Genomic DNA, 15,817 nt, shown 5'->3' with positions numbered 1-15,817 from the left:
GCAAGACGTTATCAAAGACATATTTCTTATGGCCTCCCTTTATTTGCATAAACTGTTAATTTCGGTCACATCTTTCTTTCTATCTAATATATTTTAATTTAATGATATTGATACTCCTTCATTTGAGCATTAAGAGTATTATATTATATAATAGCATTTTGAGCAACGGAGAGTTAGCAAATAGAAAAAAATATTGTTGTAACTTTTAGCGGAAACGATATCTAAAAGAGTATTATTAATAGGACGTTAAAAGTCTCCATTATGTATTGGACGGGCGTAGAAAATAGTGTCAAAGCAGTAAGATTTGAAATTTGTAAGAGACCTTCACAAATAGAGCTGTAATAAAGTTTGAGAACAAAATAATACTTAAATGAAATGATTTAACAATGTAACAGGGTAAGATTTTACCTGATACATACAATTAAAAAACATCAAATGTAGTAAACAACATATTGACAGTATTTACAGGAAAATATGCCCTATATGGTAATTTGCAATTTCTTGTAAAAAGCAAGTACGGATACGGATACGGAAGTGTCACTTCAAATGGAATTAAAATAAGACCCAAAGCCGAGTACTTTGTCAATTAATTACAGTGTGTCAGTAACATACATTATAAATATAGTTTTCATTTTGGTAACATGATAATTTTATACAGCAGATGATGTCAATTCGTTTTTATATAAGTACTTATTTATCGTATTTATGAAAATAAGTATAAGCAGGTCATGAACAGACCTAATATCTTATTGGTGTTTTAAATGCTACATAGGAATCAATCCTTTTCAAGATTTTTATTTTTGTGTAAGTTGCACGCCATAACGTGTTATAGTAGAGTATAAAAGTGATGTTTCATGCCTAATATTCAAGCTCTTACCATTTTATTTTTTAGAAGATTTTCAAAATCTATCTCCTTAAATTCAATGTTACAATATGACTTTCAGGAAAGTAGCAAATTTATATTTGATATAGTACCAAATTGAATGATAAATAGGTCAACATGTTAAAATTAACACCGATTTTTTAAGCATATAAAAGAACAAGAGCGATAAGCCCAGGCTAAACTTGTTATTCTCTTTTATAGTGTTGATAAATCAAAACACGGAAGCATTTTTCTAATCTTTATTGATCTGTCAAACGTAGAACTTAATGTTGGATTGCTACCTTATTCAGAGTTTTGGAAGACTGTACATGGACACTGAAGACGGCTGATGATCATTTTATGATCCTAAAATCCGACTACTTTATTGTTGAAAAGAGCGAAAACTGTATGTAAGTAACTTATAATTCACTAACGTTAGATACATCCTATATCCAATATAACGCTACTTGGCTTTACGAGACATAACGGAAACGTGTGTCATAGGGTATATATATTTATCACATTGTACTGGCAAATGTTTATTAGCCTTTTCTTAACCTAAACTTCCAATAAACTCTTCTAAATTATATTAAATAAATCTTATAAGATTCATTATATATAACCAGAACAATGATTTGTTTGTGTGTAAAAATGTTTATGTACAAATATGGCATGCAAATATGAAAGCTTAATTTATATTAACATTTTGGGACTACTTTCTCAGATGCATTTTTTATAGTAGCCAGTATATCGAAGTCGAAGTAATAATACTGGTTATATTTAATCAATAAAACGTTACTGAGATTTGGTGGGCCATTAACTGATTAAAACACCCCAGCAGTACTTATGCTGCTGACATGTTCCAAGGCGGCGCCCCTCTGTATGTCTTTGTTGCTTCACACTGCTTTGGTGACACTTTTGATTATGTCTCTTGTTGTTTTCAAGTCTACAGTATGTATCTTCCCTTTTGCCCCTAGTTTTGTTATAATTTTGCCAATCCCTTCCCCGAATCTTAAGTCCCCTTCCAATGTGCCCTTTACTTCTTTTGCTTTGTGGGCCTATTAATCAATCAATTATTTGTTTTCTTTGATTTCCTTTTCGGCTACTATTGTTTCCTTTTAGGTATCATTTATGGGATTATCGACCGTCATCTTGAGCTTCCCCTCAAATAGTGCGCAGTGAAGTGTACCGCACTTTGGGATCCGGCCCCAAAGTGCGTTTGACCCCAAATTGCGGTGTTACAGTGTACAATCGATGCGTTCTCGATTGAGTTTTATTCTGTTAATCCATATTTCTTATTCGTAAATTTTAATCAAGGTTGTTCTAAAAGTAATTATTATTCACTTTTTATTTATTTTACGTATACAATTTTACCAGAGAATCTAGGAGCATGTCCTCGTAATACAGTAGAATAAGTACAATACCTTAACAAAAAACAATTCTGCTAAAAAGATAATTTGAATGTTTGACTAGGTGCAAGCTTACAATAGAATAAATGTCGTTCTTGACGTCGCAAAATGAATACATTACTTTCACATGCGTTCTTCTATTTGATGATTATCTGCCAAGTATTCTAGGATCATACCACTATAACCAGTCCTCGTTTGCAGTGCTGAATCGGGAAAGACTTTGATCATATTTGGCATTCTTTTGAACGGGGCAGGAACTCTCCGTGACTTTTAGTAAATTCTCACTCAACGGGTATGGGCTTGCTACGTGAATAACATAAGCAATTCATAGTATCAATTTGTAGACGTCATCACAATAACAGTATATACACACAAAAAATATAGATTATTTATCACTCTTCTACTGAGCATAGGCTTTCATTATAAATACTAGATCAAATAATAACAATAATAATAATAATAAAATAATAATCACCTGAAATTTTTCTTTAATTTATTAATTGGAAATATCATCATGTTAAATAAAATAAAATATTTCCTATATTCACTTGTCACAGATTGAAATTATAAGTTAATGGCAGTTGTAGCTTTCCATAGTTTTATAGTTTTATTTAAGCGGAAACATCGTGCACGCGCGTTTTTATTCGGTTGTGTTTAGTTTTTATCGTATATTTTTTACTTCCGGTATTGAATCGGTTAAAATCGACAATTTCCGTCAATGATGAACATTGTGGATCCCACTCTTACAATATCGTGAACACTGGATACTCTTTCCTTGTTGTATTTGTCCAGTTGTTTTGTTTGTTGTATATGTTTCTATGTTAGAGAGATATCCATTGGTTCTTTTAAATATTCTTTACTTCCGCGCACTGTTTGCTTTTCCTGTCCCGCTCACTCTTTACAATCATCTCTCTTACGAGTCAGACATATAGTAAAACTAGTTAAATTTATTTAACATTATCTGATCTTCATTTACTTAATTTCAATTTATATTGAAACAGTTTACATCAGTACATATCTTCAACAGACGCTGTGGTAAGATATATCATTAATATTGTATTTTTGTATTTTCTTATTACGCGTTGATTGTGTATACTTTTTGCATATTGTTATTTCATTGTATTTTGCTTTTATGTGTATTGTACTTGTAAGATGTATAATTATTGTATTATCTTTTTTGACCATTTTTACTTGTGATTAATAAATACATCGAACCTACGCCCAGACTTTGTTTCAATCCAGTGTAGAAATATTTTAACCCTGCGACACACTTATTTTTTTGGTCAAACTTGAATTAGTAGACTCAATGCATACATGAAACATGCCGGGCAGCATGCTTTCTTTCATCGCGAGAAACGTCCAGTGCATTTTTCATCATTGATTTCATATTTGCCCTCATTGAATCGCTTGCACCCGCTGAAAACGAGTTTCCTGTGACTGATTGATCTTCGTTCATTTAAATAAACGGGCTTCCTGTATGTAGCTGAAGTAGTATATTGGCAGTTAATTGCCATATATAACAATCGCACGAGTTAACATTTCTTTCAACAGGCGTCTTATTCCCTGCGGTCTGGAGACCGCAGGGTATTAGTACGCGTTTAACTTTTGAGGCATGGAGGAGCACGTGACCTGTTTTCGGTACATGGAGGAGCATGTGATCTGTAAACCGTACACGATTGGTTAATTGACCTTTTCGAAAACCTGGCTAAATACCGTTTGTCGGTACGTTACGGAATTACCTCTAGGGAATTAGTCAGAATTACACCTAATTAAGAACAAAAAACCATTACGTGATATTTCTAATTTTCTATAATTATTTTACCGTTTAAGGTGGAAAAACTTGAATGATGTATTTAAAAATTATCATTGTTTCTTTAATATATGTATCTCGAATTTTACAAACAATAAATTGTTTATACTGAAAATCTTCAAAATTAAAATATTCGTAGTGGCATCTGCCATAATAAATAGAGATATTTTTCTGCGTACACTTGTGTGTTTGCTTTATTTCATTTTTTGCTTGGAATTATTCATAAAATGGTAGGCCTATTTAATCATTCTCTTAAAAAGAATATTGTTTTATGTTCGACCTTCTCCGGTCATCAACGGTCACCAGTTTCCAAAGACCTTCTTCTATATTTATCGATTATTGTCAACTATATTCCTGATACAAACGTTTATTTATTGAAAATAGTTAAATGAAATATCTTTATATCATTTAAAATGTTCCCCGCAGGAAACCATTTTACTTGTTTCTACATTGAACGCTATGATTAGATATTTAATGTATGTATTTCGTCACATTTGGGCCTAATGTTACTTAACTATCCTACAACTTGTTGTGAAATACTTTTCAAATTGATATAAAAGTCGCCTTTTATTTATTGAAAATGTTATATTTTTTCTAGCTCGGACTATGTTAAGATAACAGAAAAGGGCATTGATGAAACAACAAGCAGACACTGTGGTTTTGATCCATTGACATATATCACATTCGGAAACATAATACAACTCCAGTTCAAGTCTGATGATTCATCTGAATATAAGGGTTTCAAGTTCACAATCAAGTCGGTGATAAGTAATAGTTTAATTTGTTTTGATTACATATATGTCAGCATCATAAAGTCTAGATACTTTCAACATATTTAATTTAATATTTTCTCTTAAATGATTTCTTAGCCTTCGGTCAAACAGTAGTGAACCCCGATAAAGCCCCGATATAAATATGCATTCGACTCTTAACAACTCTGCTTTTGACACATTATTTTAATGTGCATCATAATTGTATTACGAGTGGAATGGTATCCAACCCGCTTGATATAATCATGGAATGTTAATAGTGTAGCGCCCCTGTTTCGTGTGTATGACTTTTCTCTCGACTATCACCTGTTTTACTCTCTCAACCAAGTTTTCTCAGATTTTATAGTCAGGTTGTTTTAATGGGTACTTTTTACTTCAATGTGCAAGGGTACTACATCAGCAATTATTCAAATAAATTGCTAAAGTTAATCAGTATTAACGTAAATAAGTAATTAAACAGTTTACTGGTAGCGTAAACAACAAGCCTGGTAGCGGCCAATTAAAAATTACACATGGAAAACTAACTAAATTCAGGACAAAGCCATTCCTTTCGGTTTAAATTATGATTTATTTTTGTAATGGGCCTTAACAAATAACTCTGGCTGGGATTCAGACCAAATGCATGAATCAATAAATACTGTAACGATTTCAGCATAAATAAATGGCATAAATGTGAAAAACTATAATAGCTCGAGGTCAGATCGATTATCTATAACTAAAAGTGCCGTCAAATATACGAAATACCGAATAATGTGCCCAAAAAGACTAAGTCAGAAATTTGACAGTTTGTAAACAAAATCGTTACCGATACTGAACTTCCGGCAACAAGTTAAAAATAATCTATTACAAGGTACCTTTTCAAGATGAAATTTAGTAATGAATGAAACTTTTATTAGAATTTATGAAATATTTGGATGAGACAAAATTTGGTACGTCTACTCTACTGTAAGGACAGAGGTAAAGTGATTTTTTTGGTATTCGAACGCTTGTATTACCTTTGGGTATGCAAATGAGTACCAACATGTTTTGGTATGCAAATTAGGTGGTTTGAGGTTACAATAGAAAATAAATATATCATAATATTTCATTATAAGAACAAATATACAATTTAAATCAATAAATAATACATAACAGTTGATCTATTAATCGACTTTGCCTCAGAAATCATTTATATGAATCTGACCTCGAGTTGAGATTATAAATAGAACTAAACCGGAAGTATGACAAAATGGCGGACATGGACTAGGAAATTGAGAAATTTTATAACATAAACTCGTATTTCATAACAAAGAAGTGAAGATGAATAAAATTATCGATGTGCTTAGTAGAAACAGGTATTTTTCTAACAATTTGTGAAGTATTAAGGCATGACAATAAGTATTTTTGTAAATATCACCTCTCGTGTTATGATTTCTTAAATTATACATGTACACATATGATATTGACTTCAATAAATGTAAGTATATAAATATGGAACAATAATTATGGTAATTATCCATGGTGCTAGTAATACTTAATTACCTTTATCATTTTGTTAAATAAGTAAGAAGCTTATGTAATTTAAAAATTACCTAACCTCACAATAGTATAGTGCAAATGACACATTTCAAGAGTTTGTTATGCTGACCGGAGGGAAAGTATATAGTCGCCACCTTGTCCGTTTGTCCATATGTGTGTGTGTCCCTCCGTTTCGCTTTTCCGGAGCATATCTTAAAACCCCTTAAATATAATTTGTTTGAACTGCACACAGTGGTAGACATTGAAGCGGGGTTCGGTGTCAAAGAACCATAACTCTATTTTTTCCCGTTGTTGATTTTTTTTCTCCTTTTAGAAATATTGTCCTGAGCATAACCTGAAAACCCTTGGACATAATCTATTTAAACTTCACACAGTGGTAGAGGGCATTAAGGCGGGGTACAGTGCCAAAAAATCATGACTCTATTTTGCATTGTTTTTTAATTATCTCCCATTTTAGAAAGATCTTGTCAGAAACAAAACCCGAAAACCCTTGGACATAATTTGTTAGAACTGCAAACAGTGGTAGAAGGCATTGAGGCGGAGTGCAGTGCTAAAGAATCATACATGTGACTCTCTTTTGCCCCGTTTTTGAGTTATCTCCCCTTTCATAAAAGTGTTGTCCTGAGCATAACCTGAAAACCCTTTGACATAATTTGCTTAAACAGCACACAATTGCAGAGGGCATTATGACGGAGTGAAGTGACATATAATTAAAACTCAATTTAGCTCCGTTTTTGAAATATCTCCACTTCTTTTTGAAATATCTCCACTTCTATAAAAATCTTGTTTCACTTTGAACTTTCTCTGGCACATAATTCTGACACTATGAGAGATATGAACAAGAAACTTTGCAAATATATAGATCTTATTAGGTAGATGAGTAGTGCAAAAGATCTGTGACTTTGCGTTTCCTTATTTAGAGTAATTCCATTTTGTTCATTTTTTTACTTTTAACTTTGTCCGGGACATAAGTCTGAAACTATAAGGGATATCAAAAAGAAACTTTCTACGTAGATAGATCACATTAGGTAAAAGGGCAGTGCCAAAAGAACCATAACTATGCCTTGTGTAATTTAAGAGTTATTGCCCCCTGTTCATTTTTACACTTTGAACTTTGTCTGGCACATAACTGACACTATAGAGATATTAACATGAAACTTTGTAGTTAGATAGACCTATTTGCGTAGAAGAGCAGTGCTAAAGAACCGTGACTTTGCTTACATAATTTTGGAATTTTTGCCCTTTGTTATTTTTTTTCTTATTTTTCAACTTTGTCCTGGACATTGCTCCGAAACTATAGATATACTAACATATAACTTTGTAGGTAGAAAGATCTATTGCGTAGATATGCAGTGAAAAAGGAAAATAACTCTGTCTTGCCTAATGTGAAATATTGGCCTTTTTCATCTTTACTCTGTAAACTTTGTCCAGGATATCACTGTAAAACTACAAGAAGTATCAACAAGAAACAAAGTCAATAGAAAGATCTCATTAAGTAGAGGTACAGTGCACAGAACAGTAACTCTGTCATGCATAATTTTGGAATTATTTCATTTTGAACGTTGTCCGGGACATAACTCTGAAACTACTTAACTACTAGAGGTATACTTTTCTGTGTCCAAAACCTAATCGGAGGGCATCAACCGGTTTAACCGGCTCTTGTTAACATTGTTTTACTTATTCTTTTTCGAATCAGTAGATATCACCTGATTATTCATTTTGTCGATCAAAGGAATTGAAAAAAATCCAAGTTACAGACAAAAAGACACACGGACTATTTTGATTTTAATCCGACTTTAGCATTCATTATAACATACCGCTTTCTTTGCAACTTTTTGAAAATAAACTTTTACGGTTCCCGTTTAAACCGCAAACACATATTGATAAACTTGATCCCGACCAGAGGTTTAAAGTAAAAATTTGTTTTCTTTATAGATAACCTATTGAAAGACAGTTATATTTGAATAACTCTTTAGAGTTGTTTTATATCAAAAATCAAAAATAGTAAAGTAAGTGAGATTATATTTGAACAGTCACAAGAACAAATCAAATGCGAAACATTAGGTCTTCGTCGGAAGGGTTATCAAGCGACTTTTTTATTTTAAAAGCAGGTTGTCGGAGATATAAAATTTATTACCAGTTAATTACATAATATTGCATACTTGCCCTTCCTCTGATGTGTGGATTGTAAGTGTCAGATGGACACGTGATTGCTTGATTTTACAGCCAGTTTATAATACCACACACAAGTAGGACACATAGACCACTTAAATTTTATTCAACTGTTTTTTGTACCATGGCGTGGTTGTGTTGAAGTAATTAAAGCCATGATTGTGATATTAGGTGTTAAGATATCATAAAATTTAATACGTGAAGTGATTAAATCTAGCATGTCTACATATGATAAACTGCATAACATGTGTTATTCCGCTACCATTCAATGCTTGTAATTGCTGATTAAATTGATTCAACCTGAACACTAAACAGATTTGTATGCATTATGACATGTTTTGAAATTGATAGAACGATTATTAACTTCGAAGCAAACTTTCCTCTAATTTTAAATTTAATATGTGAAGTGATAAAATCTAGCATGTATATACATATGATAAACTGCATAACATGTGTTATTCCGCTACCATTCATTTCTTGTAATTGCTGATTAGATTGATTCAAACTGAACACTAAACAGATGTGTATGCATTATGACATGTTTTGATATTGACAGAACGATTATTAACTTCGAAGCAAGCGTTTCCTCTACATATGTTTGTGAACTGTCACTAATTCACAGACCAAGAAAACAATTGTTATATAAATCTTCAACAATATTTTTATTTAAACATAACTCAATCTGATTATAAAGTCAACATTTTCACACCGATAATTGTAATTCTTTTAAAATATAACGTGGTCTCTCGGGAGAATTTAAAGAAATATGAATTTTATTCAACTTGTCAATACGTTTTTATTACAACCCTTGCAACTGCGCTTCATTTCCTTCCTTCGCTGAATTATAAGCTATTAGATATAATTAAATTATCTTTTCCGTCACTTTACGCAACAGTCAGTGTCTATTGTGACATAACTATTTGTTTTTCTCTAAAACTAAATATTACACTAACTCGTTGTTTTAAACTTTCTACATCATTTTCCTTTAACAACCAATAGATAAAACGGCAGTTAGTTTTTGTAAGCTTGCCAGTTTTAATGCTTGAACTGCCGCCTTTGGCCTTTTACGTGACCATATATTTAACCGTCATGAGACTAAACATTAAAAAACATCACGTGGTACATGCAAGGATCATGCAAGTTGCACATGATCAACAATGCAACCACGTAGTTGAATGTATATTGGTCTTGATAATGTTACACTATAAAGGTCTGCTAAATCTCTATGTAGTACTTTATCTTTCCCACATGTGCACGTGCGCATGCACAAGAAAATACTTCATCGTCTTATAATGGTCTATAAAAATTATGAATATTTAGAGGCAAATTTTCGTATTAAAATATAAATATGTTTTTTTTTCCTATTTGCAGAGTTCTTGGATGACACGTTTTGCCTTGGTAGTATATTAGGTGGCGAGGATTCAAGCATAGTGAACAAAGAAACTTCAGGGGACAATTGTTTTTACCGAATACAGGTTAACTAATTAAAGTTATTAAAAAGAGACAATGATTTGGACAGACTTTTCCCTTTTGACCTTGTATATTGTAAACTCTCAGAACACGTTAACTCGTTTTTCGTGTGCATAATAGAATGATATTGATGGAAATAATATGGTTATAATTTAGGAAATAATGTGGTTATGATAATAAAACTCTTACAAAACTCTTACAGTTTTAAAGAAAACAAAAATAAAATGTAAATGTTCATGTTTTGTAATCAACACATTTTTTACTATGTTATCATCTGTACAATTTTATATGTATAAAATTTTAATTCTAACAAATAATGTTTTTCAGGCACCAAAACACAATGATATAACGCTGACACTAAAAATGCTAGAGTTTGGCTCAGCCAGTTGTGAGGAGGAAAGTATAATTATTTATGAAGGACACAGTACACGTAAGTTTCATAAAATACTTTCATTTTAAAATGAAAAGTGTTTAAAAAAAAACAGGAACAGTCTTATTACTTTAAAAACTTGTAAGAATTTATCTATACGTTGTCCTATCTGTTCGTATGTTTATCTGCCCAGACGCTATGTAGAATCTGTTCTCGACAGACTAGAATATAAAGGTTGGCTGACACCTGCAGCACTGTATAAGTGATGTTTTTTCAACATTTGATCTTAAACGTCAACTTCTGGCAGCCTGACAATTTGTTAATCGAAATAAATATTTGTTTTAAAATTTCAAACTTGTGTTCCGAATTTCGTTCAATATTTTTAAAATAAAATACCGAGTTCATTCATATATTATATTAATAGTGTTATCGTAATTATAGAGAAATAACAGAAAACTGTATCAGCAGAGCAGTATAAATCAGTTTGTGCCGTTCATTTAGTAAGTTGTCATACATAATACTAAAAGGTTGTGCATTCTAATCGACTTTATTCATACTCATCTCCGTATAACTACAAGTCTGAAAGCTTATTGCACATAAAAATAAACAAACAAAACAAAACTTCTTCATTCCGTTATTGCTTCCTATTTTGTGTGACCCCATATATCTTGAGAAGTTACATTTATGTTTACTTATAGTTTCTTGGTATTGACTTTAAAGATGATGATTGCTAGTGTAAGGAATATGTATTTTACTTCACAATGGCAATCACAGTAGAGATCATTTCAATTTCAGTTGTGTAAAAACATATGTTTAAGTCCAGTTTAATAAGAACCCTTTCGCTCAAAAAACAGAGCCTTCACAAGTCAAAGAATATTCTAGATTCCTCATATATTTTGTTTAGAAACATTTACCTGTGAACAATGGCATTATCTAATGCAATATCTTCATTTACTAACATAACGTTTAAGACGTGTTATATATTATGTTTTAGTCCTACCATTTTAGTTCTAACAGATAAACTAAAATACTAATTAACATTGGTATTATATGAATAAACATGTCTAAGAATGTTCAAGTTAGTCACTTACTTTCTTTTGTATGTTGTTTTCAATATGATTTTTCAGAAGGAAGACCTTTAGGTACAATATGTAGTGATAATGATCTCGGAATATTACCATACCGTGCAAGTTCAATGTTTATTGAGTACAGGAATCTTCTAAATCTAGACGGTGAACGTTTTAAAATAGAATACATGTTTGTAGAGGACAACTTAATATCATCAACGACCACTTCTTCGGTTAAGGGAAATGATGGTAATGCTTACTGTTTTGATACAACATAACAAATGAAATCAATTTTTAAGATTAGAAACCCCTAATGGGTACTATATGGAACTGTAAAATTGACAATATAGGACAATTTAATGCCTTAGAAGACACCTGTACAAAGTTTATCGTATGGTTTATGAGTCTTTCTGAACTAAAACTTTGCTTTTAGAAGGGCTCTTTTGAAGACCAGCTGTACAAACATATTTATATGAACCAAATTAAATGTTCGATTGCTTATTATCTTCAAAGACTGTTTATACTATTTCAATAAAATAGAGAGAAATAAGAATCCCTAAAGAAATCCCAACACGGCAAATTAAGAATGTTGCAGGCTCGGTTTGATTAAGCCTGTTCATGGACGGTACTGTGAAGTACAAACTGCCGTCCACGCCTCCTAGCACCGGCTTAAGCAGAATATGAACTGGTTAAATTTAGAATTACGAAACATCCGCAGATGTGTTTATATGGCGGTTATCATGGAACTTTCAAAGGTGAGTGGTTAGTGCCATTCCATGAAAAGCGGCATATGGTCCTCAAGTAAAAAACACCGCATGTGCCCTAAACGAGAAAGCAATGGGCAGAACTCAATAAAATGGAATTTTGAAAGGGGATCTGAGGTTATGAAACCTGCATATCACAGATATGACGCCAAAAGACAAATTTAAAAAGCAGGCCACATATCCTATGGGTGATTTAACAGTATTCAAGTTAGGAATACTGGAACAATCCAACAAGAAAGATGCCGAAAAGAAAGAACTAAAATAACATAAGCACAACAGTTACGTTGTGCTGAACTATCTTTAAGGATCAGAAATATAACATCCCTGAATATAACAACACTTGGGCCAATATTTAATCTGCATTTAAAGGATATACATTTTTCTTTATCAAAATGTACGCAAGCTAATTGATAAGTAATGATCATTTTATTGAATACGTTAGCCGCCCATAATCCATTCATAAGTCATACGATCTAGCAATGAGAAAGCTCTCAGCTCTTGTGGAACTGAGATATGAAACAGTTGATCGGGAACACACTAGGCGAACTTTGAGGCTTGACTAGGCTTTATTTATATTATGCGAAATTTGTTACTCTTTATAAAACATGTTTAACAAACACAAAGCGAGATTCACATAAGAGTTTCAGGCAGACACTTACTACTTAAACCATTGGTATTCTCCAGTTGTCTTTACGAAATGTATATGATAAAGAAAATTGACTATCCCTTAAGTTATCTATGCTTTTCTGTAATAATGCAAAGAAAATGGCATACCAATAGGAGGACCGAGTCAAGTACATATTCACATTAGGTATCTTTTGGTGAATTTTGTAATAAAGAACTCAAAAACATTTGAACATTGTGAGTTATCAATTGCCAAGCTAGAATACATGATGTGCATCATTTTACCCAAGAGCCGGAACAGCAACAAAACAATGCGAGAAATCTAGCTCGCATCGCTTAACAAGGCAAGGGTTGCTCCATTAGCCGTAAAGGTTAATACCTTTAATTTAAATGGAGGATATCAAGTCGCTCATCACTTCTTAGACAGTGAAAAAAAAAGTAAACTGATGCGCCATATGTGCTTTCACAAGGAGAAAGTCTTCATTGCCATTGCTGCAATAACAAACAGTGGCTTTAAATATATCGAATCTGTTTTCACAAATTAAAAAAGACCAATTATATTACTAATAATCGATTAAACTATAATGCTATATATAAAGTTGAGAACCCAACTATTTGCAAAGTGACATTAGGACCCTAAGGGTGCACACATGCACAATTAGAATTTAACACAAATATATCAAGATTATTGTATCCATTAAATAAACATGGTAATTTAACAAAGAAGTCTTTTATTGCAAAACGTACTTAAGCGTTTTCTACAAATGTTCATTATTGATATGATAATCATTTTTATTTTTTTTTCAGACATTGATGGTTCGTTAAAAGGAAACAACACAAAGAATGGTATCAACTTATGCACAGAATCAAAATACAAAAACAACAAACAGTTGGCAGTCGCGGTATGTAATGATAATCTTCCTCATCATGTTGTACAGATAGAATTCGACTATTTCGACATGGAAAACTCAGATGACTGTATCTTTGATTCGGTGAATCTTTTGCTTTTGACAGGAGACAGAGAAGGTATTTCAATTTTAGTGTTTGTTTCTCACTTTATATAACAGATTGAATGCAATATTAATAAAAAAAAGTGACTTATGTAATTTGTAACGGGCACTTATGAATTAATTATTACTAATATTATTGAATACAGTGTCTCAAACATAACTTTTTTTAATCGTAATAATATTTCTGAAATTTATATCATACATTTTCCAGAGACATCTTTTCTTAACGGACAATCTTGCGGAAAAAATAAACGTAGGCAAACGTTCGTCACAAGGGGCGACTCACTTCGCCTAGAACTTAAAACAGATGAATCATTAGCCCTTAAGAATTTTCAGGCAAAGATTTCATTTGTACCAGATACAGGTAACTCAATATTTCTTTTTTGGTTCATTTCGTTTCAAATAATTACAAGTTCTATCTATAAAGCATTTTATACAGAGTGATACTTCAACAATTAACTTGTTATTTATGAAGCTTTTGGGATGTTCTTTAATGCGTTAACCAATTAAACAAACGAATAATTTATTGTAGAATGTATATGCAAAGACAACATGGCATGCATTCAGGACAACACTGAAAAGTATGTAACTTTAATTCAAATTATGTGGAAACTGATATTTCCTTTTGATATGTGTGTATTTAAATACAAATGATAATTATAGAAGCTGCTTTCCTTTTATTTGAAATCTGTTGACAAGAATGTAATGGAAGTAAGATTATAAAATACTTTTTTTAAGCTGATGCAGTTTCATTTTTGACATTTTTTAAATTAATCTCTGCAACGCACATAATAGTCAATGCCAAATAAACATTGTGTTAATATAACAACAACATGGCAAATATTTCACGTTCACTTTTGTTTAAATATGACTTTTTTGAAATTATAGATGTATTCGGGGAAAATATTGTGATAAAAATACATGTCAAAATGGCGGAACATGTATCAAGAATCGTTCTAACGAGAAATGCTACTGTCTTGAAGGTTTCAAAGGGGATGACTGTTCACAAAGAGATGTAAGAAAAATGAAGTACATGTATTTAAATTTTTTTTTTTTTTTATTGGGTTTTACGTCACATCGACACAGTATAGGTCATATCGCGACGTTCCAGCTTTACTGGTGGAAGAAGACCTCAGGTGCCCCTCCGTGCATTATTTCAGGCACCAACGGGCACCTGAGTAGAACCACCGACGTTCCGTAAGCTAACTGGATAGCTTCCTCACATGAAAGAATCCAAAGTCCCTGTCGGGATTCGAACCCACAGCGGTGAGGGGCAAGTGGTTTGAAGTCAACGACCTTAACCACTCGGCCACAGACGCCCCATGTATTTAAATGGATGAATGAGAGTTTGCTGGCAGGCAAAGATTCTCTTCCCCAATCTATTTTGATATCGCAATTTTTATGTTAACCATTGTTATTGAAATATACTTCATTCGTTAAAAATTAGTGATTCCAGTAACCGTGTGCCGTATTTCTTCTTAATTGTTTCATATTTAGCTCCATTTTCCGAAGAAAATTGTGTTTTTGTCATGACTCTTTTTTCGTTGGTTAACGTGTTAATTACGGCAATTCATTCAGACACCACAGAAGCTTTTCACTTCAAATTTGGTATACAAAAGGTAAAGGTAAAGGTCTTGTTTATTATAGTGTCACCCCTACTGAAAGGGCCAGCCAATTTGACTTATGAGACACCTTTTGGTTGCATAGCATTTACCTCCCAATTCCTACCACTATGCCAGGCACCAGGCGGATAGAAACCATTCATTTTAACTACCTCACGGCTCACGAAGCGGCCATTTCGGAACGAGTCCCACGAGAAACATTCATCCTTCAATTAACGCTCCCCGTGGGGCTCGAACCTTCGACCTCCCGATCCGAAGGCGGACGCCTTAACCACTAGGCCAACGGTACCGGTTACATGTTTATGTCATAAATGAACGCAATTGTAAAAGAGCACATACTCCTAAAATT

General features: G+C 32.5%; 1 protein-coding gene across 1 annotated transcript in view; it reads left to right on the top strand.

Annotated features, from left to right (window-relative positions):
- Positions 1–15,817, top strand: part of LOC132723135 (uncharacterized) — a 150,005-nt gene that overhangs the window by 852 nt on the left and 133,336 nt on the right. The window contains exons 3-11 of the mRNA XM_060707807.1: positions 1,174–1,272; positions 4,680–4,849; positions 9,913–10,016; positions 10,339–10,441; positions 11,509–11,697; positions 13,644–13,862; positions 14,058–14,210; positions 14,379–14,427; positions 14,735–14,861. Of these exons, the coding sequence (XP_060563790.1) occupies positions 1,174–1,272; positions 4,680–4,849; positions 9,913–10,016; positions 10,339–10,441; positions 11,509–11,697; positions 13,644–13,862; positions 14,058–14,210; positions 14,379–14,427; positions 14,735–14,861 (1,213 nt within the window). The remainder of the gene's footprint in view (positions 1–1,173; positions 1,273–4,679; positions 4,850–9,912; positions 10,017–10,338; positions 10,442–11,508; positions 11,698–13,643; positions 13,863–14,057; positions 14,211–14,378; positions 14,428–14,734; positions 14,862–15,817) is intronic.

The sequence above is a fragment of the Ruditapes philippinarum genome, unplaced genomic scaffold, assembly GCF_026571515.1.
Source record: "Ruditapes philippinarum isolate M1 unplaced genomic scaffold, ASM2657151v2 ctg2836_1_1_1_1, whole genome shotgun sequence".
NCBI lineage: Eukaryota > Metazoa > Mollusca > Bivalvia > Venerida > Veneridae > Ruditapes > Ruditapes philippinarum.
This window is presented reverse-complemented; position numbering and strand designations above follow the sequence as displayed.